At 34.8% G+C, this 27,974-nt stretch overlaps 1 protein-coding gene across 3 annotated transcripts; it reads left to right on the forward strand.

Moving 5' to 3' along the window:
* The first annotated feature begins 1,044 nt into the window (after positions 1 to 1,044).
* LOC127830936 (glucose-6-phosphate exchanger SLC37A4-like) lies at positions 1,045 to 27,893 on the forward strand. Of its 3 annotated transcripts, none has more exons than XM_052355878.1 (11): positions 1,045 to 1,113; positions 6,611 to 6,750; positions 7,720 to 7,857; positions 8,228 to 8,325; positions 14,730 to 14,865; positions 17,705 to 17,821; positions 18,217 to 18,372; positions 19,714 to 19,799; positions 20,193 to 20,312; positions 22,735 to 22,873; positions 23,526 to 27,893. In XM_052355878.1, exons 2-11 carry the CDS (start codon positions 6,624 to 6,626, stop codon positions 23,690 to 23,692), a joined length of 1,284 nt encoding a protein of 427 aa, XP_052211838.1. In that variant the 5' UTR covers positions 1,045 to 1,113; positions 6,611 to 6,623; the 3' UTR covers positions 23,693 to 27,893. The 3 variants fall into 3 exon arrangements, with proteins under 3 accessions (XP_052211838.1, XP_052211844.1, XP_052211852.1); XM_052355884.1 differs by having other exon boundaries at positions 17,705 to 17,800; XM_052355892.1 differs by lacking the exons at positions 17,705 to 17,821; positions 18,217 to 18,372.
* The last annotated feature ends 81 nt before the right edge of the window (positions 27,894 to 27,974 follow it).

The following is a 27,974-nucleotide window of genomic DNA, read 5'->3' on the forward strand; positions in this document are numbered from 1 at the left end:
TCGAGCAGCATTTTTTTATGCTCGAGCAGAAGTTAAAGTTTCGACCCCTTTGGTGCGCCATATAAACGCGCGTGGGTAAAACATAAAATGTGTATTTCTCGTGTTTAACTCGCTATACACCCATTAATAACAACGGAAATATACTAAAAGTTATTTTTTTGAAAGAGGAATTAATACGCAACAAAATAACGTATAAATGAATAAACTCGGATGAAAAGTTTTTGCATAAATTTGAATTGACTACAGTAAGGGTAAAATACTCGTTTCAACTCCTGTCGATATACCGGTACGCTCCGTGTCCAACCGGACAGCTTTCACTGGCTGCCTTAAGTATATCAAAGACCTATACAAGAGGTCTTTACTTATATTCACCAAGCTTAAATGTGTTGTTTTTTATTGAAATTTATTTTTAAAAGTTCTAAACATACTAGCTATATATATTTTAGTTGAAAACATTAAGAACTGTATATTAATATGTTATAAGATTTCCCTGTTTATTTCCAAGCTGTGTGAAGATGGACCAAGTCGATCTCTAGCATTCCTGAGATTGTCGGAGTATTTAAAACGACTGACCGCGAAAATGCCTTAACAATCGCCATACATCGACTATCTCAGCTTATCCGGAGTACAATCGTACGAAATCCGGATAGTGCCATCTATAATCTCGCCCTTCTTTCATCAAGGGCGAAACACGACACACGAAGCGATACACGATATTTTGCGCGACAGTCGCGGCGACGTACGATATTTTGCGCGACAGTCGCGGCGACGCACGATATTTTGCGCGACAGTCTCGGTGACGCACGATATATTTAACCCGATATTTCGCCCTTGTGTAGGTAGCCCAAAAGGCGATATATCGTGTTAAATATATCATGCGTCACCGCGTCTGTCGCGCAAAATATCGCGCGTCGCGCTTGATGAAAGAAACATTGGCAATCTACGGAACCTATGAAACAAACCTTCTGTTGATCCAGATTGATCCGGAGTGATGCCTAAAATTTGTGTCGTGTAACCATTTTAAAATAGCACAATATTATTTCCCTTGTTTCCATTTGCTCCCTTCTCGAAGTATCCGAAAGTCATTATGAATTTTTGTGAAATCAATAAAATGTATGTGGTTTTTTATGCGTCTTGCCGGTTTTGATAACTTAACAATTACATCACGAAATGACGCTATTTGTTCATTTAAAACTGACAATGAAACGCTTATTTTTAAAATTAATGTACGATTCCCACATATGGAGCGTCTCCTTGCACATCGATTATTTTGTTTACATTCAAAACGAGACTTATGCAAAGACGTCACACGCATGCCCTCAGAGTATTTTGTTTTGCTCAACTTACTAGGGTTACTAGCCCTTTAATCCATATAAACAAACTCCCAGAGCCTTTGATAATTTTTACTTTGGAGGCTCAAGGAATCCATATGCATCCCTTCATAGACACAGTCGCAGTTGTGCTCACAGATTCCGTGTGCATCACTTAACAGACTTCACTCGTAACCAATTAATGAAAGCTATAAATAAGCTGCAAAAAACATTAAATTTACCACAGCCTACTGACATTATCCCATGCATGCAAACTTAACCAGACGATGTTTCAACCCAGTATTCTTGCTGACATTTTCATTTAAAAATTTCAAACAGTGTATGGTTACATCAATGATCACAATGTGCAAAAGATTGGTGTCTACTGCTACCTAACCGATAGCAACACAAAGTCGGCAACATTACAATAGTTTACAGAGCTCCAGATAAGGTTTTGTGATATTCTTAAATTACTACCAGATTTTCAAAAAGAATTCTTAACTCTGAAATTTTATTCTTAATGTTACTACTAAGTTTTGGAAAATAATTCTTATTTTTTATAAATGACCTAAAAATAAATAATAACGGTTATTTTCATGTAAAAAAAAATCAAAATAAACATACTAGCAACTTTATTTATACGAGTTCAACAGTGTCTTTTCAGTATTATACAATTTTATTTTTCAAATACCTTCATATGCCCAAACTGTGCTTAGATTGCATGCCTTAGATGAATTTTTACATATTTCACAATTAAAAGGGGTCTTTTTTGTGTTTAAATTTGGACCCGTCGTGTGGCGTTTTTGTTTAGCTTTTCCGACTGTGTCGGAAACTGAACATACAACATCGTATAAGATCATTTCTATTATGTCTTTCTTAACATTTAACTTCGGCTCACTTTGCGTACAATATGTTAAAAGCGTGTTTTTGGACGCTTTGCTGTTTTTTAGGACGCTCTCTGGGCGCCGCCATTGTTTTTTGACAGACTGTATACGCCGCTTTTATTGGAAAAAATGCGCTTTGTTAAACAAACCCGATAACCATTCTATATAAGCACCGCGAAGATCTTTAATACGCGAAAAGAACTCAATAAAAATCGATGCGAACCGATGTAAAAATAATATTCGTAACTTGATTTTGTAATTCTTAATGGTACGACAAGATTTTAAAATAAATACGTAACAGACTTGAAAATAATTCGTAATTACGAAAATACGACCCTTATCTGGAGCTCTGAGTTTACCAATATAGTGGATAGAGCATACAAAAAAATAAGTAAATAAAAAGCAACTGTTTCTTGCTTTATGGCACCATTTGCATGTCAGAGTTTATGCATTGGACAGGTTAACATTTACAAGTTTTTTCAGTATCAGTGTTCTTTAGTCTTTGCAGTGGTGATCATATTTTGCACCTCAGGACAATAGACAGCGCATTGAAACTTTCAGCTACATGTTGGGTTATAAAGCTGAGAGTTGCATTTTTACAACTACTCGCCCTTCAGAGTTGACCATGCCCTTGAGTCGAACAATTTTTCTTGATAGTTTTCAAAATCAGTTTTGTCTGTATGATCTGTGACATTATAACGACCACATTACCGTTCATACTCAAAATAAATAAAATGTCAAACTAAAATGTTATCAAATATTATCTGACAATGAATTTGGATAGGTAGCATTATTAATTAATATTAATTTTGTTTTTTTCTGTTGACGAACAATTATAAATTATCAATTACCTTTATTCCATCAGCGCTTTTGAATGATATTTTTAACAGCGTTCACAAATTACTTGATATTCATTATTGTAACATCTGTTTCTGTAAAAATTTTCAGTTATTTTCAGTGGTTCGGTCTATTGCATACATTTTACAGTTAAATATGTGTCACAACTCAATAAGCCATTTACATGAACACCTTATGAAACATGAGTATTAACCTAATATTCATTCAAATTAACATGATTCATCCAATAAAGAATCTCTTAGCGCACAAACAATAAGAATCATATGTTTTATCTTTGTATTTTAGTACTTTGCTTTTTTCACCTCTGGTGAATCAAATGATTCCATTGTTGTAATTCAAATAGACTCTTTAAATGACCATGTCATTTGTCCTCTTTGTATAAATTATTTGTGTCAATATGTATAATCAACGCAGGACTGTTACTGTGAAAACTGAAGTTTAAGGAATTTAGGGAATTTTTAAAGAAATTAATGCCAAATACAAATATGTGTCAGTGTTACAGGCTAATGTGTCGGACTCATGAGTGAATTCAGTGGGTATTGTAAATCAACATTTTTCAATGAACATAAGCTGGGAACCAAATAATTATTTGAAAAATAGATTCATATGCTGTGATACTTAAAGCCTGCTCAAGCCCGAGTCCCGGTTATTATCAAGAAGCCTGTTATTATAGACTTATACCGTTTACTAGTCTGACTTAAGGGGGAGTTACCCTACGCTTTAAAATAAAAACAAACACAACCAAAATGAGGAATCAGGTATAATTGCATTTCAAAATCTTACTTCAACCATAAAATACCAACATTGATCCATATTCGATACATTTTATTTGTCCTGATCTTCATTTAATTTTCACATAAATTTGCAAAGAGAAGCTAACGATTTTACTACTGTAGTAGTAACACAACACTTAAATAAAATCACTTTCACTCTCACATTCATTCGATTTTCAGAATATGTTTCATGAAATCATCGTAGATTCTACTATAAGAGCAATGCACGCACTTTGGGTTAGGTGATATACGGTGATGCATTGGAATGCCCCAGTTCAGATTATGCATTTTTATATCAAATCTTTTAATAGTTCAGTGAATACAAATTTTAAGTTTAACACTCTGTAAATAAACAATTTTGACATGGATTTATTGCAAATTAAGTAAATCTTTGAAGGAAAATTGCTAATTGTTGCATTGTTAGCCTTAATTCAGAAATTTTGTTACTTCAGTAACTTATTAGCTCATCTATTTTTTGAAAAAAAATTATGAGCTATTGTCATCACCTTGGTGTCGGCGTTGGCGTCCGGTTAAGTTTTGCCTTTAGGTCCACTTTTCTCAGAAAGTATTAATGCTATTGCATTCAAACTTGGTACACTTACTTACTATCATTAGGTGACTGGGCAGGCAAAGTTAGATAACTCTGGCGTGCATTTTGACAGAATTATGTGCCCTTTTTATACTTAGAAAATTGAAAATTTTGGTTAAGTTTTGTGTTTAGGTCCATTTTATTCCTTAAGTATCAAAGCTATTGCTTTCATACTTGCAACACTTACTAACTATCATAAGGGGACTGTGCAGGCAAAGTAATGTAACTCTGACTGGCATTTTGACAGAATTATGTGCCCTTTTTATACTTAGAAAATTGAAAATTTGGTTAAGTTCTGTGTTTAGGTCCACTTTATTCCTACAGTATCAAAGCTATTGCTTTCATACTTGCAACACTTATTAACTATCATAAGGGGACTGTGCAGGCAAAGTTATGTAACTCTGACTGGCATTTGGACGGAATTATGGGCCCTTTATACTTAGAAAATTTGGTTAAGTTTTGTGTTTTGGTCCACTTTGCCCCTAAAGTATCATAGATATTGCTTTCATACTTGGAACACTCGCAAACTATCATAAGGGTACAGTAAAAGGACAAGTTGCATAACTCTGGTTGTCATTTTTACAGAATTATGGCCCTTTTTTGACTTAGTAACTTTGAATATATGGTTAAATTTTATGTTTCGATCCACTTTACTTCTAAAGTATCAAGGCTATTGCTTTCAAACTTCAAATACTTTCATGCTATCATGAGCTTACTGTACCTGGCAAATTGAATTTTACCTTGACCTTTGAATGACCTTGACTCTCAAGGTCAAATTATTAATTTTTGCTAAAATTGCCATTACTTCTTTATTTATTATTAGATTTGATTGATACTTTGACAAAACTACTCTTACCTGACATACCACAATAGACTCCACCCAAACCATCCCCCGTGCCCTCCCCCCCTCCGAATCCCCCCCCTGATTTTTTTTTTTTTTTAAAGATCATCTCACAAATGACCACCACACCCTCACACTATACCCCTCCACCCCGACCCCACCCCCCCCCCCAATTTTTTTTTTGAAACTTAAAAAACAAATATTTATTTTTATTATTTTATGTTTGAAATACATCGCACCCAAGAATCCCCCCCCCCACACCCCCCTCTGCCCCCCCCTATTTTCATTTTTTTTAAAGATCATCTCACAAATGACCACCACACTCTCGCACTATACCCCCCCCCCCCAAACCCCACCCCCCCCCCCCCATTTTTTTTTTTGAAACGGTTAAAAAACAAATACTTATTTTTATTATTTTATGTTTGAAATACCGTCCAACCATCGCACCCAAGAATCCCCCACCCACGCATCCACCCAAGAATCCCCGCCCCCCCCCCCCCCGATTTTTTTTTCATTTTTTTTTCCGCATTCTTGTAAGATAATGTAATAAATGTCCACACCCCCACACTATACACCCCTCTTCACTCCACCCCTCCCTCCTTTGTGATTGAAAATAAAAGTCCCTTCACCTTTAAAAAGAAAATAGATGAGCGGTCTGCACCTGCAAGGCAGTGCTCTTGTTTTCTTTATCTATGCATACCTGGTCACCGGAGGATAATTGATACCTGAAAGAGACAAATTAATAAAAGAAATTGCATTTTGAAACGTTTATTGAACATAGTGTATATGCTCTGTATTTATGTGGTTACCATAAAGACTTGGCTAGTTTACTCATCTTAGCTTTTGTGTAGAAGAAAAATACTTTGATATCAAGCTTACATCAGAATGAATTGAAAGTTTATTTATTAAATAATTAAAGATGATAACAAACAAAAAATATATTGATTCCATGCACACATCATGTTTTAAACTAACTAGAGCATTTTAGTTGCTGTCCAAAAATTTACCAAAAAGGGAGGGAAGTTTCATCAATTTTGTCCAAAACGCATTTTCTCTAAGTGATCAGATCAAATGAGTACGGAAAATGAACATTTCAGCAAAATGGCATTTAAACAGAATATTTATATGGGTTTGTGCAATTAAGTAAAAAGCGATTGAAAAGCCCCATTCAGCCCCTGAAGATTTACAATGGGAATAATGCCTAAGTCAGGTATTGTTTTCAGTCCTGGGACTTTTCCCATTTGGGCTAAAAAATTGCTGCCTAAATTGTATGTAGGGATTCAAGGGAGAGGGGCAATCAATTTTTATTTAAGAAAATAGATCTTAGAACTGCATATTTTAATTATGTTTTGTAGGAAATAAAAACAGATGAAGGCAGAAGTTGTGTTTGCCAGCCTTTACATAGGCTACATGTTGAACATCTTTGCCAAAAGGTGTGTGACGTTTGCCTTGCCGGACATTATCAAGTCAGAAGGTTTCAGCAAAGATGACCTTGGTAATAACGTAAGAAATGTAAATGTATGGATAAATATATTTTTGATATAAGTGATATTATTGCTATCTAGCTCTTGGCCTTTTAGTGGATATAATGAACAAAAAAGATTTTATACTTTAACCATAAATGTGTATTATAATCTGACATAAACAAATCTATCACTGTTAGTTTAAACCTATTCATTTTAACTCAATTACATCGAAGCCTAAGGCTTATCTAAAATGCTTTAGAGTATGTTTCCTGCTACTATGTTTCCTGCTACTATATTTCCTGCTACTATATTTCCTGCTACTAAAACAAGTATTACCAGTAAGTGTTTATGAGGGAGATCTAAAGAACGCTCCTACAGTGCGGACAGGGCTTTTTTGCCTTCTGTGACAATGGCTGTTTTTCACAATGTTGGAAAATTTACGACTAAAATTTTCACAATTTCAAAAAGTTTGCGACTCTAATTTTCACAATTTTAAAAGTCTGCGACTCTTTTTTATAATTTTGAACAGTTTGCAACTCATTTTTTCACAAATGGGGGGGGGAGCCAAGGCCGCATCACAAAAACAGGTAAAAAAGCTCTAGGGGATCGAACCCATGACCTCCAAATAGCTAGACAGACACCATGATGGGTGCTGCATTTAAGCAATGGAATCTCACTTAGCTATTAAACAGGATTTTTGTTACTATATTTTCACAGTTTGTGTATTAAAGCTTCACTCTAGGAAAACTGTGTTACAATCAAATGTAGTCCCATTAGCATAAGATCATCAAAGACATTTTCTTATAAACTGGATTTTCACCAAGAAGATTCATCCTTCACACAAATAATACCATAAAAGTATAAAGTGTGTAGACTGGGCAGTCTTATCTGAGATGACACTTTTCATACATGTGCATGCTTTCAACCTCATTTCACAGATCAAAACTCATTTTTTTCGATGGATTAATGCCTACTATGTAATGATCCTTTGTATACAGGAATGATCCTGAGTGGTCAGATGTTGGCATATGCCATAGGAAAGTTTGTCGCCGGTCTGCTGATTGACAGTGTTAGCCCAGCGCTTGTTTTATCGCTGGGCTATATCTGTTCTGGTGTCACTGTACTGTTGTTTGCAAGTAAGTGATTGCTTATACTTTATATCTACAAATTATTTCCAGTAAACAAACAGTATTATCATTTGTTAACATGTTTTCATGTTAAACATAGAACAGTGGACCAGATAAGATGTTCAGAGTAAGTCCACATTTCCTGTATATCAATATAGTACAAAATATACAAATATTTTTTTTGCATTTTTAGAATATATTGTACAAGTATTGTAAACCACATTATAATATAACTGTTTTGCTGCTGAGTTAGATTTTTACATTTACTTAAATAGAAATATATAACAAATATATTCCACAAGATTTGCTAACATTTAAACTGTATATGCCAGTTTAAATTATAATATTCTCTATAAATGACTTCTTAATTCTATCTAAGGTGTCCCAAAGTCGATGTGGTTGTATGCGCTGCTATGGATACTGAATGGTTTTGCGACCAGCCCTGCCTGGCCTTCTTCAGCTGTTATTATGAAGAAGGTAACCATGACAACAAATCCACTCAAATATGAACCACTGACTGGATTGCTATTATTCAATGCATGATTGCATGTGGAGGCCGAATTGTCACACTAACATGTAACATCTGCAGACTTGAAAGGATTGGCAATTTGGTTTATCTTTATTAGCATTTATAGCGATATTCAAATATGTTGTTACAGCTGAAAAGGTTTTAAAACAACTAGCTAAAAATTAACTGTAAATGACAATAAGAATGATCTTATAAAGAGACAATGCAGCTAAGATAAGTTTTTACAAGGCATGGCAAAATTATTCTTAAATCGGAATATTCGATTGAATGGTCAGTATTCGAATAACATAATTGATATTCGCATTTTTTTCCCTAACGTAACTGACCTGCAAGCTGCTTACTAATTGGCACCCGAAATCATTTGGGATTAACACGTTTGATGTGACGTTCTTCCTGTCAAACTGATAACGCAGCCTGTATCAGTGTGTATTGCGCAATGCAATATACACACTCTAAGAAGGCCCCGAACTGTTGTTTGTCAATGGGGTGCCAATTTACGGCTTCAATTGACTGGCGAATAATAATTAAGTTTCTGTGATCACAGTATGAACAGCCATTAAAATGTGTGAATTTCTCAAATTTCACAATGCAATATACACACTCTAAGAAAGGGCCGGAACTGCTGTTTGTCAATTAGGTGCCAATTATAACGTACATCCTATTGTTACTTTAAAATTTCAAATGAATATAAAATTCTATGACATGATGTTTGTGCCCCATTAAAGTATCAGTCATATTATTATCCGACAGCGATACAATTATTCGATAGCAATATTAATAAACAGCCTCGTATTCAGCAAACGGATATAACTAACAAAACAATGGAAGTTAACACACAACAAGTTTCACTCTTTTCTGATAAATTTTGCCTTAATAGGTTTTTCAAAGTTTGTTTTTATAATTAAACTACATTTTCTTTCTATTTCTCAACACAACAATTGTATATTCAATTGTATTTCTGTGTCAATTTATATTTAATATCCCTACTTGATACAAAACTGAGTAATAGAAGTTAAATCAATCCAGCCATTTTATGCAAATATTCGAATATCCGATTGAATGGATTTGCGAATATTCGAATACCAATATAGGTATTCAAAGTCATCCCTAGTTTTTACATATTCATTAATATATGGTTTGTTAACAAAATCCATTCAAAATGTGAACATAAACTTATGGCCACAAATGTTGCTATGCATTCCATGATACCACCCAAGTTAGGGAAATGTTGCTATGTATTCCATACCACCCCATTTGCAGTCAGACCTTGACACTAACTTTTCAACTTTTGGTGACCCTCACCCAAACTAGGGTTCCCTCCTGTTTTGACACACAGCCTAAGGGCAAATAAGTTCAAGATTAGAAGCATACTAGTACACATTTTTATTTCCAATATTTAATTCAGTTGCAATTGTCAATTTAAAATGAAACATGTACCTCTTTCAGAAAAGTTTGCGAAAGAGAAAGTGAATTTCTAATAAAAACGCGTGTTTCTTTAAATTTTACTGAGTACACTTCATTCCGGATGGTGATATAACGATTGTCTGGTCATTCATGCATGAAGACCTATATGTACGCATTATAGAGTGGCAATCTCAAAACACGTAATTTTCCTGCTTATTGCATTATGTGTTATGACCAATTGTATAACAAAATGAATTATTCAATTGTACTATTTTCAAATGCGTATAATTGAATGTGTTATCCCAAATCATTTTCAGATTTCATTATTCACGGAAAGTTTAGAAAATTCTAGCAACAAAGACACATTTCTCGTGTATTTCATGTTCAGATGAAAATCATGCCCAAATTATAAGACTTCATGTACAACATCACGTCATTCATCATCGAGGATTGTGTGGCCCCCAATATTTTATTGCTGAATAAAACTTCGTAGCGCAGAGGTTGCTAATATCTTTTATTTTGGTCGAACATTGTAGAGCATTTTTTTTACGTGGAAACTTTTTCTCTTACTGAAAAAAAACTAGTTAATTACGCTTTAGCTACATTGCTACATTTGTTGAGATATGGTCAGTAATAATCTGTGAAATGTACAGTTATTTGATACAGTTTCACGTGGGGTCGGCGTGTATTCAGCTGCCTGAGTGCTGATTGGTTGATGCCCTTTACCAAGAAGAATTTGATTTACAGCTGGAAAAATCAATATTGGTCTCTCACTGAGGAATTCATTGAAAACAGTAGCTCGTAGGCAGAGTTAACGGACATAGTAACTGATCCGAGATATAAAAATACACTACTTACCGTTTCGGAAGTTCTTCTTATAAACATTGCAAGAAATAAAAGATAATTACGTGGATTCAAATGGTCAATCAATACGAAGTGGTTCTAAAAATTTAGGGTTCCCGGAGGATCACCCAGCTTGAAAGAACTGGTGACCCTTGCCAAAATCTGGTGTCCTTGGGTTCCTGGGACACTGTTAGTGTCAAGGCCTGAGTAAGTGAAATGTTGCTATGCATTCCATACCATTCAAGTTAGTGAAATGTTGCTATGCATTCCATACCACACCATTTAGTGAAATGTTGCTATGCATTCCATACCACCCCAGTTAGTGAAAGGTTGCTATGCATTCCATACCACCCCAGTTAGAGAAATGTTGCTATGCATTCCATACCACACCATCTTGTGTAATGTTGCTATGCATTTCATACCAGCACAGTAAGTGAAATGTTGCTATGCATTCCATACCACCCCAGTTAGTGAAATGATGCTATGCATTCTATACTGCCCCAGTAAGTGAAATTTTGCTATGCATTCCATACCATCCCAGTTAATGAAATGTTGCTATGCATTCCACACCACCACAGTTAGTGAAACATTGCTATGCATTCCATACTGCCCCAGTTAGTGCAATGTTGCTATGCATTCCATGCCACCCCAGTTAATGAAATGTTGCTATGCATTCCATACCACCCCAGTAAGTGAAATGTTGCTTTGCATTCCATACCACCCCAGTAAGTGAAATGTTGCTATGCATTCCATACCACCGCAATTAGTGTAAGATCCATTGAACATACCATCGCATCATTTAAATAGAAGACCTCATAACATGCTTTTTTTTTAAATTGCCGATATGGCTATATGGGTGCAAACTCTTTAAGTATAAAGGAAATTCTGGTTCTTTCATTGAGGTATAGGGGACAAGCAGGCACCATCAAACGGATGGTTTCCAATTAATAACTTAAGTTTGCATTGAAATATTTTTATAACAATTTTGGGTATACCGCTCTTTATGGATGTCTAGCTGTTGATTGTATCCAGGTCAAGGTCAAGTTATTGTTACTTATAACTGAACACTTGTTTCAAACTTGAGTTGTGATGAAGGTATTGTACTGAAATTTTGTCTGTAGGTATTTTACATGAAGATCTAGATTAGGATTGCATATAGGGCAAGTTGGGTCAAGGTCTTGGTTGTTAGATAATTTAATACTTAAAAACAGCTAACAGGTGGTCTCCAGTCAAAAAAATTGCATTGAAAGCCTTTGGCTTATAGAAACGCTCTCAAGTCTGTTTCCTGGGACTAAAAACAGTACTTGGAGTCTTAAAGGAAGATCGAAGGTACATTCCCAGTGGGGATCTAACCCGTGACCTCCCGTTCACTAGGCGGATGGCATATTCTCTAAGCCACTGTAACCTTGTAGTTAATTGTAGTCATATTTACACCCTTGTGAATGGAAGAACAGAGGTATAATGTGTAGCATTTATTCAACTACAGTTTGGATGTACTGTGCTTAAATTGTGTGTGAAGATAGCTTACATGAAGTTGAGATTTTAATTGGGGTAGTGTTCTGAAAGTATGTGTTGGTAGCTTGTATGCAACAGCTTTGGGGGCAGTTGAATCAAGTTGAAAGTCACTGTTCCAACTGATTAACTTGATCAAATGAAATTGTTTGTATAATAAATTACATGCTGACTTAGCTTGGGATTTTGCGATAATAGAAAATAAACCAATACCTAAAGCGTTGAACCTGGTTTCCTTGCGTTGCCAATCTTTGTTTCCATTAGTTGAATATATACCTGGGGTAAACTATTTAAGGGGCCTTTTCAAGTTTGGGTAAATTGACAAGTTAAAAAAAATGTTTCAGATTCTTACATGTTCGTTTTAGTTATTATGTTTGTGAGGGAACAGTTATACTGAACATTTACCATGCTCTTAATAGCCATTACATGCATCTTTTGACGATTTAAAAAACTGAAAATTATAAAGTGTTGCAACGCAAAATGATTAAATGATTTTGAGAGTTCTGTTGTTTATATTTTATAAATTGAAAATTTGGTTAAGTTTTGTGTTAAGGTCCACTTTATTCCTTAAGTATCAAAGCTATTTTCATACTTGCAACACTTACTAACTATCATAAGGGGACTGTTCAGAGAAATTAATGTAACTCTGACTGGCATTTTGACAGAATTATGGCCCCTTTTATACTTAGAAAATTGAAAATTTGGTTAAGTTTTGTGTTTTGGTCTTCTTCACTCCTAAAGTATCATAGTGATTGCTTTTAGACTTGGAACACTTACTAATTATCATAAGAGGACTGTACAGGACAAGTTGTATAACTCTGGTTGGCATTTTGATGGAATTATGGCTTTTTTAACTTTGAATATTTGGTTAAATATTGTGTTTAGATCCACTTTACTTCTAAAGTATCAAGACTATTGCTTTCAAACTTCAAATACTTTCTTAATATCATGAGGGTACTGTACCTTGCAAGTTGAATTTGACCTTGACCTTTAAATGACCTTGAATCTCAAGGTCAAATTATTAAATTTTGCTAAAATTGCCTTATTTATTTATGAACAGATTTGATTCATACTTTGACAAAACAACACTTACCTGACACACCACAATGGACTCAACCAAAACCATACCACACGCCCCACACCAGAATCCCCCATCTTTTTTTCCCCATTTTTTCTTATTTTTGAAAGATCATCTAATAAATGGCACAGCCCCACACCATACCCCCCTCTCTCAACCCCCACTGCAGTCCCACTCCCCACCACCCACAAAATAAATAAATAAGTAAACACAAATATTTTTTTTTAGTTTATTTTTAAAACCATCCAACCATCCCACCCAAGAATCCCCCTCCCCCCATATATTTTTTTCATTTTATTTTTTATTTTAGAAAGAAACACTATACACCCACAGAGTTATGGCCCTTTGAAATTTTCCATTAACTGTACATATAGTGCAATTCTTGTCCGGGCTATTTCTCAGCAACTAATGACTGGAATTCAATGGAACTTTATGGGAAGCTTCACTACCAAGAGGAGATGTGCATATTATCAGCCAGTTCTGGTCGGATGATTTTTCACAGAGTTATGGCCCTTTGAAATTTTCCATTAACTGTACATATAGTGCAATTGTTGTCCGGGCTATTTCTCAGCAATTAATGACTGGAATTCAATGAAACTTTATGAGAAGATTCACTTCCAAGAGGAGATGTGCATATTATCAGCCGGTTCTGGTCGGATGATTTTTCACAGAGTTATGGCCCTTTGAAATTTTCCATTGTACATATAGTGCAATTCTTGTCCGAGCTATTTCTCAGCAACTTATTATGGGAATTCAATGAAACTTTATGGGAAGCTTCACTACCTTGAGGAGATGTGCATATTACAGAGTTATAGACCTTTGAAATTTCTTTAAACTGTACATATAGTGCAATTCTTGTCCGGGCTTTTTTCCCCAACTACTGACTGGAATTCAATGAAGCTTTATGGGAAGCTTCACTACCTTGAGGAGATGTGCATGTTATTTGTGGGTTCTGGTTAGATGATTTATTTAGAGAGTTATGACCCTTTGAAATTTTCAAGTTGCTAAACCATCCATCGTTTTATTATGTCCAAAGTAATGCCCCTCAAGACGTTTCCTTTTATCTGAATATATAGTGCAATATTGTGACAAAAAAAACTTTGAAGAGCATCACCAGTCTCAGACCGTTTCTTGTTTTTATTATTTTATTTTTGAAAGACTGTCCAACCATTCCACCCAAGAATCCCCCTCTCCACCCCACCCCTCCCCCTTTTTGATTGAAGTATTTAGAAAGGTCTCTTCACCTTTGAAAAGAAAAATAGATGAGCCGTCTGTACCCACTTGGTGGTGCTCTTGTTCAGTTTGTTCTTCCATTGAAAGTTGTTCAGCCATGGGTCATTTATTTAATATTATTTATGTTTTTCAATTCACATTTGTTCAGCAATTGGTCATTCATTAAATATGTTCTTTCATTCACAGTTGTTCAGCCATGAGTCATTAATTCAATATGTATGCTCTTCCATTCACAGTTGTTCAGCAATGGGCAATTTATTCTATCCTTTCTCCTATTGACAGTGGTTCAGTCCGGAGCAGTTTGGTACCGCCTGGAGCCTTCTGTCCACCTCTATTAACATGGCAGGCACTCTTGGACCCCTGCTCACAGCTTTCCTGGCCACGTACTCGGGCTGGAGGTCCAGTCTATTGCTGCCAGGTGGGTACACATTGTAGTGGTAATAAGGCTTTTATAGCTGTTTTAAGGACCATTATTTTGGCATGGTCTGTTTGTACCCAAATTGACAATTGTAGAAAGATTGCCAAATTGCTTTTCATATATATTTCTCTATTCCAAAATTTGATGGACTTGCATTTATGCATGTATTTATCATTTATTGTCAGATTTTGTATGAAGCAAAATTTAGTATGTACGGTTTCCATCATAGATATTGTAAATATCAAGTGGTGTTAAATACATTCAGGGCTCAGCTGTGAAGCAGACATGAACTAGAAGTAACTTCTACTGCTTTTGATGATTAACTTTGAGCAAGAAATTGACCAATAATAAATTAATTAAATTCATAAAGTACAATGATAACTCAGTATTAACACTTTAGTGTGTTTGTTTATATTTTTTAATATTTTTTCCCAAACTTTTGTTGTTTCTGATTAATCATCATGATGATGGGCGTGGTGTAATGAGGAGAATAAAATAAGTGAAGAGTTGATAAAACACCAAACAGAAACCACCTCTCCTTTAAGTTGCCTTACTTTTCCCTAATTTCAGCTGATCTTTAGAAGTCACTTGTCCCTGAAATTTGATTGTAGGCTGAGCGTAGTCATGTTTAGTATGAGGTTTTTATTATGCCCCTCTTCGAAGAAGAGGGGTATATTGTTTTGCACATGTCGGTCCATCGGTCCGTCCACCAGATGGTTTCCAGATGATAACTCAAGAACGCTTAGGTTTAGGATCATGAAACTTTACAGGTACATTGATCATGACTGGTAGATGACCCCTATTGATTTTCAGGTCACTAGGTCAAAGGTCAAGGTCACAGTGACATGAAACAGTAAAATGGATTACTGATGATAACTCAAGAAAAATTTTGCCTAGGATCATGAAACTTCATAGGTACATTGATAATGACTGGCAGATGACCCCTATTGATTTACAGGTCACTAGGTCAAAGGTCAAGGTCACAGTGACTCAAAACAGTAAAATGGTTTCCGTATGATAACTCAAGAATGCTTAGCCCAGGATCATGAAACTTCATAGGTACATTACCATGACTGGCAGATGACCCCTATTGATTTTGAGGTCACTAGGTCAAAGGTCAAGGTCACAGTGACTTCGAACAGTAATATGGTTTCCAGATGATGACTCAAGAATGCTTATGCCTAGGGTCATGAAACTTCATAGGAACATTGATCATGACTGGCAGATGACCCCTATTGATTTTCAGGTCACTAGGTCAAAGGTCAAGGTCACAGTGACTCGAAACAGTAAAATGGTTTCCGGATGATAACTCAAAAATGCTTACGCCTAGGATCATGAAACTTCATAGGAACATTGATCATGACTAGCAGATGACCCCTATTGATTTTCAGGTCACTAGGTCAAAGGTCAAGGTCACAGTGACTCTTAACAGTAAAATGGTTTCCAGCTGATAACTCAAGAATGCTTACGTCTAGGATCATGAAACCTCATAGGTACATTGATCATGACTGGCAGATGACCCCTATTGATTTTCAGGTCACTAGGTCAAAGGTCAAGGTCACAGTGACTCGAAATAGTAAAATGGTTTCCGGATGATATATCAAGAATGCTTACGTCTAGGATCATGAAACCTCATAGGTACATTGATCATGACTGGCAGATGACCCCTATTGATTTTCAGGTCACTAGGTCAAAGGTCAAGGTCACAGTGACTCGAAATAGTAAAATGGTTTCCGAATTATAACTCAAGAATGCTTACGCTTAGGATCATGAAACTTCATAGGTACATTGATCATGATTGGCAGAGGACCCCTATCAATTTTCAGGTCACTAGGTCAAAGGTCAAGGTCACAGTGACTCGAAACAGTAAAATGGTTTCCTGATAATAACTCAAGAATAATAAGCCTTGGATCATGAAACTTTATAGGTAGATTGATCATGACTGGCAGATGACCCCTATTGATTTTCAGGTCACTAGGTCAAAGGTCCAGGTCACAGTGACAAAAAACATAATCACACAATGACTGCCACTACAACTGACAGCCCATATGGGGGGCATGCATGTTTTACAAACAGCCCTTGTTTGGTACTGAAATGAGAAGATATCTTGATAAAGTCATTTCTTTGGATAAAAGTAGGTCTGATGGTATCATTATTTGAAAAATTGCCTTCCCAGGGGGGGGGGGAATTTTCAAAATTTTAGGGTTCTGAGACTTCTGGAATGTGACCCGATCCATTTTCATACCAGAGCTCTGATAAAGTAGACCCATTTTGAAACAAGATTTTTGAAAAAGAAGACCCATTTGTATACTATCCCATTGAGAAAGTGGAGATCTGCATATGAATATGAAACAATAAAACCGGTGCATTTGCAATGTCTTAATGTGTCTTCAATCCATTTTGGTCCCTCTTCTGTTAATATGTCCACTTTAAAGGAAGGGGTTGCATACCAAGTTTCCACATCATCATCAACACCCGTTTTCACGTCATCTATTAAAAGCTTTGGATTTACAGAATTTACAGAAATGTATCCATTTATATACAAGACTGAAATTTATCATACCCATTTTTATACTGATACTTTCAAATCTATATGCATTTATATATCAGCAAATTTCGGATTTCAATACCCATATCTATACTTGGATGCTCAAGACCATACCCATATCTATAATTTTAGTCGAAAAACACACCCCATATTTTTGGCACACCCCTATATACCCGTAAATAGGAAGTAACTCCCCCCCCCCCCCCCCCCTCCCCCATAAAAATGTTTGAGACCACTGTTTTGGAGTATTCATACAACTGTAAGTCATTTTCTTATTGCCCTTCTCCCCAGGCTCGTTGTTGCTAGGATTTGGCTTTCTTACGCTAATCTTCATGAAGAATGCTCCTGAAGGAAGCAGCCATGAACATCTGGACAAGGGCAAGCCAAGTGAGAACAGCAAGACTAAAGGTTATCATGCAGTGAAAAGGGTTGAACAAGTAAAATTGAGTCTGTTGAAAGGAAACCAACAGGGAAAGATGCACAATTGAGTTGGCAATTATTCAGTATAGATCAAATAGTGATGAAAGTGAATTGTAAAGAACAAGTTGTATATATTTTTCTTTTAACTGGAACATTTTAAGGCAATTTTTGTTATCATCTAGTTGGTTATTATAAGGAGGCTATGATATTGACCGTCAAAGCACGGTATAATACAATTTATCCTTATCACACTATCTTCATCTTTTTTCATTATCTTCATCTTTTTTTTAACTGTAGTAAAACATGATCTAATAAAAATATAATATTTTAGAATTGCTTTTTTATGTGAAAATTTGTACAAATATTTTATTGGTCATTTTCAGAAGCTTCAGATACCATGTCAAAACGAGATTTGTTTTGGTTGCCTGGTTACCGCGGCATCTGTTTCACATATCTAATCATCAGCACTGTGCAATTTGGGACCATGCAATGGGGCCCTGTCTACCTAGTTCAGGATCTTGGTCATTCCATCATAGTTGGTAAGTTTTGTATATAAACTTTTAATTTTTTATTGCTTATGTCTTGATTAAGTTAAGGGCCCTTCTCTTCCTAGTTCATGAACTTGGTCATTCAATCATAGTTATGCTTATAAATATAATTTATTAGCAGATTATCATACCCCCTTTAAAACAAACTTCAGGGATACATGTATTATACTGAAATCACAATTGGTGTCTGTCTGTCAGTTTTTTTGCATCATTTTCCTTGTTAGAACCAGGAATTTTTGTGCAGGGTTATTTGAATTCTTCCCTAGTAGCGATTACAATCCAATCTGTGGACTTGATCCATTAAACCACTGCCACCTTTAGGCAGAGAGTTAAAACCCTTTCCCACCTAGATACGTGTTTTGATGCATTTGTAGTGTCTTAGAAAGCTATATTTAAATAAAGACCTTTTTACTAGATTCAAGTTTTAAAGGCTTCATTTCCAACCCTTAGGTACTGATGAGCGGCAAACAACATAAAACCTGAACAGACTGCTAGTTACTTGGTGGCTGTTCTGGTTTTATGCTGTTTGCACATAGCCATTTTCATTTTGCTTCTAATTGGGAAAGTGTTAAACCACTGCCACCTTTAGGTAGATAGTTTAAAGTAATGTTCCACATATTTTACCTAAATATTGAATATTCTGTAAATGTCTTAATCATGGTATTTGTACAAGAGTATAATAGCAATGACAAAAATGGTCAATTTGCCTTTGGGTTTGAAATTATTGAAATTTAGCTCGCTGTTTTCAGAGAAAACCCGAGGTATTGTCACAGCCAGCTTGTCGTGCTAAAACCTTAACATTTTGTCAAGGTTTTGAACATTGGCTCTAAAATCAAAGTGCTTCAACCTACAACTTTGAAACTTCATATGTAGCTGCACCTTGATGAGTTCTACATGCCACACCCATTTTTGGGTCACTAGGTCAAAGGTCAAGGTCACTGTGACCTCTAAAAAAAAAGTCTAAAAAAATTTAACAACCTAAATTATTCAAAACTGCACCCGCAATAGTTTCCTCTCAAAAGCAAGGCTTTTTTTACGCATAGGATTTTATTTTTAATAAGAAAAATCCTTACATTTCTTGATAGCTAAAATAGCTGTCCATAGATGGCTCTTGTTTTGTCTTCAGTTTAATTTATTTTACAGTAAACTGAACACAGTGGCTGCAAAAATACTCTAACAAATCAAATGGCATGATAAAATTAACAGAATGATAGTTTACTGTGCATGTTTGCTGTATTCAACAAGGTTAAATAACACCAACATTTATCAGATGGTATGTTTTTAGATCTTTAATGTGGGTTTTATGATAGGATGAAAGTATGTTCATTTCAGGTAATAGTTTCATCAGCAGCCTTGAGATTGGCGGCATTTGTGGATCAGTGATCGCTGGTTATAGCTCAGATCATTTCCTTACCAAGGTATTCATTCTGACTTCCATCATAATACTTTTAATACCATAATTACCATTTGGATTTTAATCAACTGTAGTTTGGTTTTACATTATGAATAAGTCAGAGAAAATATTCTTTTTTTGTGGTAAACCAAGTTTACCAAGAAAAACATCAACCTGAATATTATGATTGATTTCTTTCAAATCCGTGTTTACTTAACATAATTTCTATTTGATTGACAAATATGTTTTTTATAAAAATTTAGTGAATATGGGTTAAACCTTAGTTTTGACATTACCAAACATTTTTTGAAACTTTTGCCAGAAACAGACGTATTATTTTGATCTTATTCAGCTGGAATACGTTTAAATATTGATGTAGTAAAAAAATCTTCTTAAAGGTTTAAAAGCTGTTTTTCAGTGGAAAAGCAGGAAATTGGCCAGCAGGTTTTCTCGCCAGTATGTTATTGGATTGTTTGCCCTTGGACTCGCCATATTTTTGAATCTTCTAAAAACCTGTGTAACAAGTTCCTCATCAATGGTAAGATACCTTGCACGTTTTTAGAATAAAAATATTGTATCTGCATATAATTTTTTTGAAAGATAATGTTAATAAAGATAATATAAGATAAGCTCATAAAGAAAATAGTGTAAATATTGCCAATTCTTGTCACTTCTATGCCCCCGGATCGAAAGATCATGGGTATATTGTTTTTGGTCTGTCTGTCTGTCCGTCCGCCCGCCCGAATCCACTCGCCTGTCCGTCCGTCCGTCCGTCCATCTGTGCCAAAACTTTAACCAAAACTTTAACCTTTGTTGAAGTTTTGTCATAACTTTTTGAAAATTGAAGATAGCAACTTGATATTTGGCATGCATGTGTATCTCATGAGGCTGCACATTTTCAGTGGCAAAAGGTCAAGGTCATCCTTCAAGGTTAAAAGTAAAAAAATACAATCCAAGGGAAGTAATAAGCTTTAAAAGGGAGATAATTTGTAAACCTGCCAAATGAAGTATTGAAATTGTATTTCAAAGCGGCGCAATCGGGGGCATTGTGTTTCTGACAAACACATCTCTTGTCTATTTTTAAATTTATGCAAGTTAAGCAAAAGCATTTAAAAAGTAACACATTTTCACAATTAAAATGATAAACATGTATGTAACTTTACTGTTTCAATGAAAAATTTATTAAATTTAAGTGCAAACTGTGTTTGTTTAAATGTATTTTTATACAAACTGATAAGAAATAACGTATTCACAAAATGGCTGCCACTACAACTGACAGCCCATATGAGGGGCATTCATGCTTTACAAACAGCCCTTGTTATCATGTACAAAATATCAAGGCACATTGAAGTACATTTAGAGCAAATAATGATGACAAAATGGCGATTGTAGATCAATTACTATTGTTTTGATTTTTATTACACCAAAGGGGGTCTTATAGAAATTGAATTTTCTTTCATCTGCTTATCAGTATGTCTGGCTTCTTGTTCAGAGCATAACTTGTAGTTTTAGGGATTTAAATTACACCTCATATGATGATAGAGGTCATTAACCCATTTATGTCTAGCGCCTAGAAAAAAGGCCTTGGAAAACAGCATAGACCCACATGAGACGCTGATGCGGCGTCTCATCAGGGTCTGCGCTGTTTGCTTAAAGGAGTTCGGTAAAAAATATTCTAAATATAGAAATAAATATACTAGACATCCTTAATTTTGGAAATAAATTGATCCAATTTAGAAGGATTGGAGAGTCAACTAGGCATAAATGGGTTAAGAGGGAGTGCAGAGTACAAGAACCATAATGCAGTTGTCATGAAGTTCAATCTTTAGTCAATCTTTAGTCAATAGTGCTAAACAGAGTATAGTTCCTTAAGTACTGAAGGTATTTTCATAAAAATGTGTATACTGGTGTAGGACATTGAGAGAAAAAAACACACAAAAAACAACCTTCTTATCATTATTTGGATGTATAACACTTTACTAAGTTTTGTGAAAGTATGTTTCTTTTGTGGATCTTTTAATCATTAAAGATTGCTTTAAGAGAAAATGTCGATGTTAAGCACCAAATGACAATAAATACATCTGAAGTATGAAAAAGTTATTGCCCTGCGTTATTTTCTGCTGTATAAAGCATAATTTCATAAGTACAAATAGAACTTCATATATTTATATAGAATAATATTATAAGAGGACATTCAGAGGAAGAAATTATTTCTTGTGTATTTCCTATTGTTAATGTTTTGTGCAGAACATCATTAGAGACTGTATTTTGTTTAGTTGTCAATGGATTCAAATGAAATATCAACTATTGATAAAAGGTGTGAGTGGAAATGCACAGTAAAAGTAACATAACTCTCCCTTTTGTGTTTCTGAAGTTATTTCTCTTGGAATTGTTCTCGTAAAGAGTCCAATTATTGCACAGAGTAATTTTTTTATTGAGATGGTAACTTAAGATTGATTGGTAATTGTTGACTATGGTACTACTTAAATGTACCCTGGGTACTCTCAAGTATACTAAGATGTACCCCGGGTACAGAAAAAATACTAACACATAATAAGCCGACAATGACCTATCAGTGTAAATTAAAAAGTATGAAAGGAATAAAATAGAAAATTCATACATATAATGATGGAAGACTATTTAAGGAAGTGTTTAGTAGTAAAAACTATTTCTCTTTCTTTAATATATGTATTTATGGAAACGTTTTATTTGTTTAATTTTCTTGTCCAAAGCATAACTAATAGTATGAAAATTATTGCAATAACAATTCTTATGTCAATTGATAGAGAATCAGATATCATTTTTTTTTAAATAAATGAATACAACATGAACGTTTTCCAAAACTAAGAAGTCAAGATCACATTCTGGTGCATCTGCTGTTGTTTTAAATAAAGATTGGGGCCACTGTTTCATGTGAAAAAATATTAAGTTTGATTGTTTTATTTTGTTTTTCCCATTAGATATGGATAAACATCATTGGGTTTGGCATTGGAATGACACTTTACGGCCCAATATCAGTGTTAGGGTTAGCAGCCATGGAATGTGCGCCGGAGAAAATGGCAGGAACTGCACATGCTGTCGTCTGCTTGTTTTCAAATTGTAAGTACAACAGTATTAACAGTATATTATTATTAAAATTGTCTTATACATTTTTTGGTCCTAATATGTGTAACGACCAGCCTTAAAGAGGTGCAGATTTGGATATATTTACTTGGGTTTTGCAGAATGAACAAAAGATTGATAAGATGTTATATTCTTTCTCATTCTACCAAGTAACCTACATGTCTAAAATGACCTTTGTACAGTTACTTTATTGCTTATGGTTTAGCCCTTCCCCACTTTGAAGCGAAGTGAAAATGGCTATGTGCAAACAGCATAAAACCAGAACAGCCTGCGAGTAAATCGCAGTCTGTTCAGGTTTTATAATGTTTGCTGCTCATCAGTATCTAAGGTTTGAAAATGGAGCCTTTAAAACATGAATCTAGTAAGAAAGGTCTTTAATTAAATTTAACTTCCTAAGGAACAACAAACACATCAAAATACGTATCTAAGTGGGAAAGGGTTAACAGGTTATCAGCCTATGACCGCTGTGGATTTATCTTTAGTGGAAAAGTATTTTTTAACAATAACAATTGCTTTGCAACTCCTGATCAAAAAAGTTAAGGTAATGTTCCTATTCATGTTCTTTTTGCAAGGCCTAAGATTTTGTCTGAAAAACAATGTCAGCAATTATGATAATGTTTGTTTACAGTTGGTCAGACAATATCGGGGTATCCACTGAGTCTCTTACTGACATGGATCAGCTGGCAAAGTGCCTGCATGATACAGATGATCTTTGTCATCCAAGTGGCTGTTTATCTTCTAGTCAACACAACGTATAGCTTCAAACAAGCTTCCAGTTCACCCAAAAGTGATTGATATTAGTGTTTCACAAAGCTTCATCATTTCCTACGTATTACTTTCATTTTCTGACAGAATAATTGATAATGTGTATACAAATAGTTTTAAGTTTAATCATAAAAATCACATGCTATACACCACAAACTAGAAACAGGTTGTATGTTATGTGAACACTATTTTAAACGTTTGTGTATTTTTTTAAATTCACCATTTTAAACGTTTGTGTATTTTTTTAAATTCACCTCAGCACAACCTGCTCATGGTCAGCGTTTCTGATCGCGTGTTGTCAGTCGTTTGTTTTCCATCATATGTCGTCAGTATTTGCCTTTTTAACACTAACATATTAATTGTACAATCTACATGAAACTTTGTGAAAAGATTTGCCCCTATGATATCTTGGCCGTGGCAAAAACAGGGTCATGTGGGGAAAAAACTAAGTCACTAGGTTAAATTAAAAAATAAGCTTGTTAACACCCTAGACGTCATAAGTATAGTCATCTTCATGTAACTGGATCAGAAAATTGGTTTTTATGATATCTCTGGAGAGTTTAGCAATGGTTTCTGTTTACTGAAATACATGGCTTCCAGGGGCGGGCAGTTTTTCTTATATGGCTATAGTGAAACCTTGTTAACACTATATACGTCATTTATTTGTCCAATCTACATGGAACTTTTTCAGAACATTTAATGGTGCTTTAATGGTGTCTCAACCGAGTTCCAAAATGGTTGTGGTCCATTAAAAAATTCCTTGCTTTAGTTGCTTGCAGGGTGGTGGTGCAGTTTTCCTTAAATTGATATTTAATTTCCTTAAATTAAAGTTATACCCTCTAGAAGTCACACTTTTAGTCAAATCATCATCAAACTTGGTCAGAACATTTTTTCTAATGATATGATGGCAGAGTTTGAAAATTGTTCCAGTTTGTTTATAAATATGACTGCCTAGATATGGGGCATTTGTCCTTAACTGGTTCTATTTAAAACTTGTTGTCCCCTACCGGATTCACCGGAGGGGACTTATGGTTTTCGCTCTGTGTGTCGGTCTGTCCGTCAGACCATCGGTCTGTCAGTCTGTCACACTTTTCTGGATTCTGCGATAACTTTTAAAGTTCTTCATATTTTTTCATGAAACTTGTACATGTACAGATGGCAATATGGAGATTATGCACATCATTTCATTTTGTTCCTAAGTCAAGAATTCTGGTTGCTATGGCAACAAATAGATTAGAAATACTGCTGAAAATGGTGGATCCTGCACACTTTTCTGGATCCTGCGATAACTTTTTAAAAGTTCTTAATATTTTTTCATGAAACTTGCAACATGGATAGATGGCAATATGGACAGCATGCACCTCATTTTATTTTGTTCTTACGTAAAAAATTGTGGTTGCTATGGCAACCATAAAAAATTATATATATATTTCTGAAAATGATGGAATTTCTGAAAATGGTGGAGCTGGTAGGGGACCATATTGCTTGACAATAGCATTGTTTTCTCTCAAGGAGTCACATTTATTGTCCAATCTTCATAAAACTAAGTTAGACCACTTGTTTCTCTTGTTCCTTGGCTCAGTTTGAAAACGGTCCCAGTCCATAAAAATAACATGGCCGCTAGTAGGTGCTGCAGTTTTCATGATGTCTTTTGTATCACCAACCCATACCAAACAATCTTACTCGACAGGGGGTCCGATATATTTTAAAATTTGCCAGACCACACCAGATTTTTCAGGACCTCATTCTTCTTTTACCAAACAATAGAAAAAACGTTGTTAAATGTTTAACACTTCTTAATACAATAAAATAACAACACAATTCAATCCTGTTATATTAAAACATATGGTTAAACTTTCAGTTAAAAGTGAAGTAAACCGCTTTGATTTTTTGTATTCATTATAGGTCATTATTTACTTATTTACTTTTGCTTTATTTTTAAATTCCCTTCACTTGGAGTTTAAATTGTTACGTCTCCAGCAAAAAAGCCAGTTCCACTGTTGTTAAAATCCTCTTAAATATAAAGTTTAATAATCTATATATAGGATCCTGCATGAGTGGTCGTTTTGTATATAATTTATTAAACAAGTCATCTAAATAAAGATAAAAAAGAGGCTTGCCGAGTTTTTATCTTTATTTAGATGAAGAGTTTAATGAATTCAATACAAAATGACCACGAATCTAAGACTCTATTTATAACATGACCAACTAATTTTCTTTTTATTTTATGCTCTTTTCACCGATTTTTCACATTGTAAAAGAGTTTAACTGAAGAAATTCGCTGGAATAATGATGTCATTTCGTAAAAAAAATATACATCATTTCACAGTTATATAACTAACACTAATAATTTTACCCCTGTGACCTTGACCTTGAACTTAGGGTCCGCGTTGAGGTTTCGAAAACTGCGTTTAGGTTTCGAAAAATGCTCATAACTTCTATGTCCCTTGAGATATAACCTTCATATTTGGTATGCATGTGTATATAGACCGTGACCTTGAACTTGGGGTCCGCGTTAAGGTTTTGAAATCTGCGTTTAGATTTTGAAAAATGCTCATAACTTCTATCAAAGCGTTTATAGGGGGCATATGTCATCATATGGTGACAACTCTTGTTTGTTATATTGTTTTATTGATACCTTGTTTATAGTCTAGAAGTTACATTTGAAGCTCTGTCATCATAAAACATGCTCAGAAAATGTGTTAAAATGATATCTTTGCTGGTTCCAGTCTGTTTAAAATCATGGCGCCCAGCGGTTGTGGCAATTTTCCTTATATGGCTATATTGAAACAAAGTTTCTAATGAAGTCTTAATTTGTTCCAACCTTTTTGAAAATTGCTCATAATGTTTATTCTTATGATACAGGTTATGGATTAACATGACCACAACTCCAAATTTCTCATTTTATAGAATTACTTAAATAATAATTGCCATTAATTAAGATTACTTTTTGAGCCCTAATCAATAGTTGTTAACTTAGTGAAACAACAAAAACTGTTTCATATCAATCTTATTTGACATTTGGTCTAATATAAATGGTGTGTTATTGGAATCTTTCTATTTGATCTATGAATAAATCACAAGTGACCTTTGGAGCTTTTTATAGAAAACCTCTTTTGCTTGGAGAGACAAGGAGCTACTGGCTAATTGAGTAACCTCTAAAAAATATAAGTTTAAATATCTCCTATAATAATTTGTGTTTGAAATATTTAATTACCATTATTTGTATGCTCCCCGAAATAAAATTTCAGCGGAGCATATACATGTAGTTTCCAGTTTGTCCTTCCGTACTAACGTATGTCACACTTTTGTTACAGTTTCTCATAGCGCCTTCACTATTTTACCGATCTCTTACATATTATTTGGCATGTAGGTACCTTGCATGGACCTCTACCTTTTGATGAGGTTTGAGGTCACTGAGTTCAAGGTCAAGGTTACCAAGGCTAATAATAATAGATTTTCCGTCACACTTTTGTTACAGTTTCTCATAGCGCCTTCAATACTTTACCGATCTCTTTCATATTTGACATGTAGGTACCATGCATGGACCTCTACCTTTTGATGACGTTTGATGGCACTGGGGTCAAGGTCACCGAGGCAAATAATAGATTTTCCGTCACACTTTTGTTACAGTTTCTCATAGCGCCTTTAATACTTTACCGATCTATTTCATATTTGACATGGTGGTACCTTGCATGGACCTCTACCTTTTGATGAGGTTTGAGGTCACTGGTTTCAAGGTCAAGGTGACTGAGGCTAATAATAGATTTCCGTCACACTTTTTTACAGTTTCTCATAGCGCCTTCAATACTTTACTGATCTCTTTCATATTTGGCATGTAGGTACCTTGCATAGACCTCTACCTTTTGATTAGGTTTGAGGTTACTGGGGTCAAGGTGAAGGTCACCGAGGCTAATAATAGATTTCTTTAGGTGGTTATTAACACATAGATTGACAAAGCGCATCATCGGGGAGCATCCGTCAGTTTCACTGATATTCTTGTTCCACAACAATTTGCATAAAAATGAATTATTTCTATTCAAAAACTATTGTTAATCTTTTGGAGTCAACCGTCTTAGTCTCGTCAGGTCAAAGGTGAGCGCCCATGTACCGCTCGTTTTTGTATGTGGTTATTGTGGATGTAAATATACATGTGAATGCTTTTAGTTTTAGTCGTGGTGTGTTTTTCTCTCTTTATATTTGACTATTAATTGAATAAACATTTATGATAGTTGATTACTTTATTTTATTTGAATGCTCAGAATGCTCATTATACATAATTTATAAAATTGTATAGTAGGAGGCAATTTTC

The sequence above is a fragment of the Dreissena polymorpha genome, chromosome 1 (assembly GCF_020536995.1).
Source record: "Dreissena polymorpha isolate Duluth1 chromosome 1, UMN_Dpol_1.0, whole genome shotgun sequence".
Taxonomy (NCBI): domain Eukaryota; kingdom Metazoa; phylum Mollusca; class Bivalvia; order Myida; family Dreissenidae; genus Dreissena; species Dreissena polymorpha.

Excerpts from the sequence above, each read along its gene's own strand:
- LOC127830936 (XM_052355878.1), top strand. The coding sequence starts at position 6,624 with ATGAAGGCAGAAGTTGTGTTTGCCAGCCTTTACATAGGCTACATGTTG. Across the intron at positions 8,326-14,729 it reads CAGCTGTTATTATGAAGAAG|TGGTTCAGTCCGGAGCAGTT; the intron begins GTAACCATGACA and ends TCCTATTGACAG. Across the intron at positions 20,313-22,734 it reads TAACAAGTTCCTCATCAATG|ATATGGATAAACATCATTGG; the intron begins GTAAGATACCTT and ends TTTTCCCATTAG.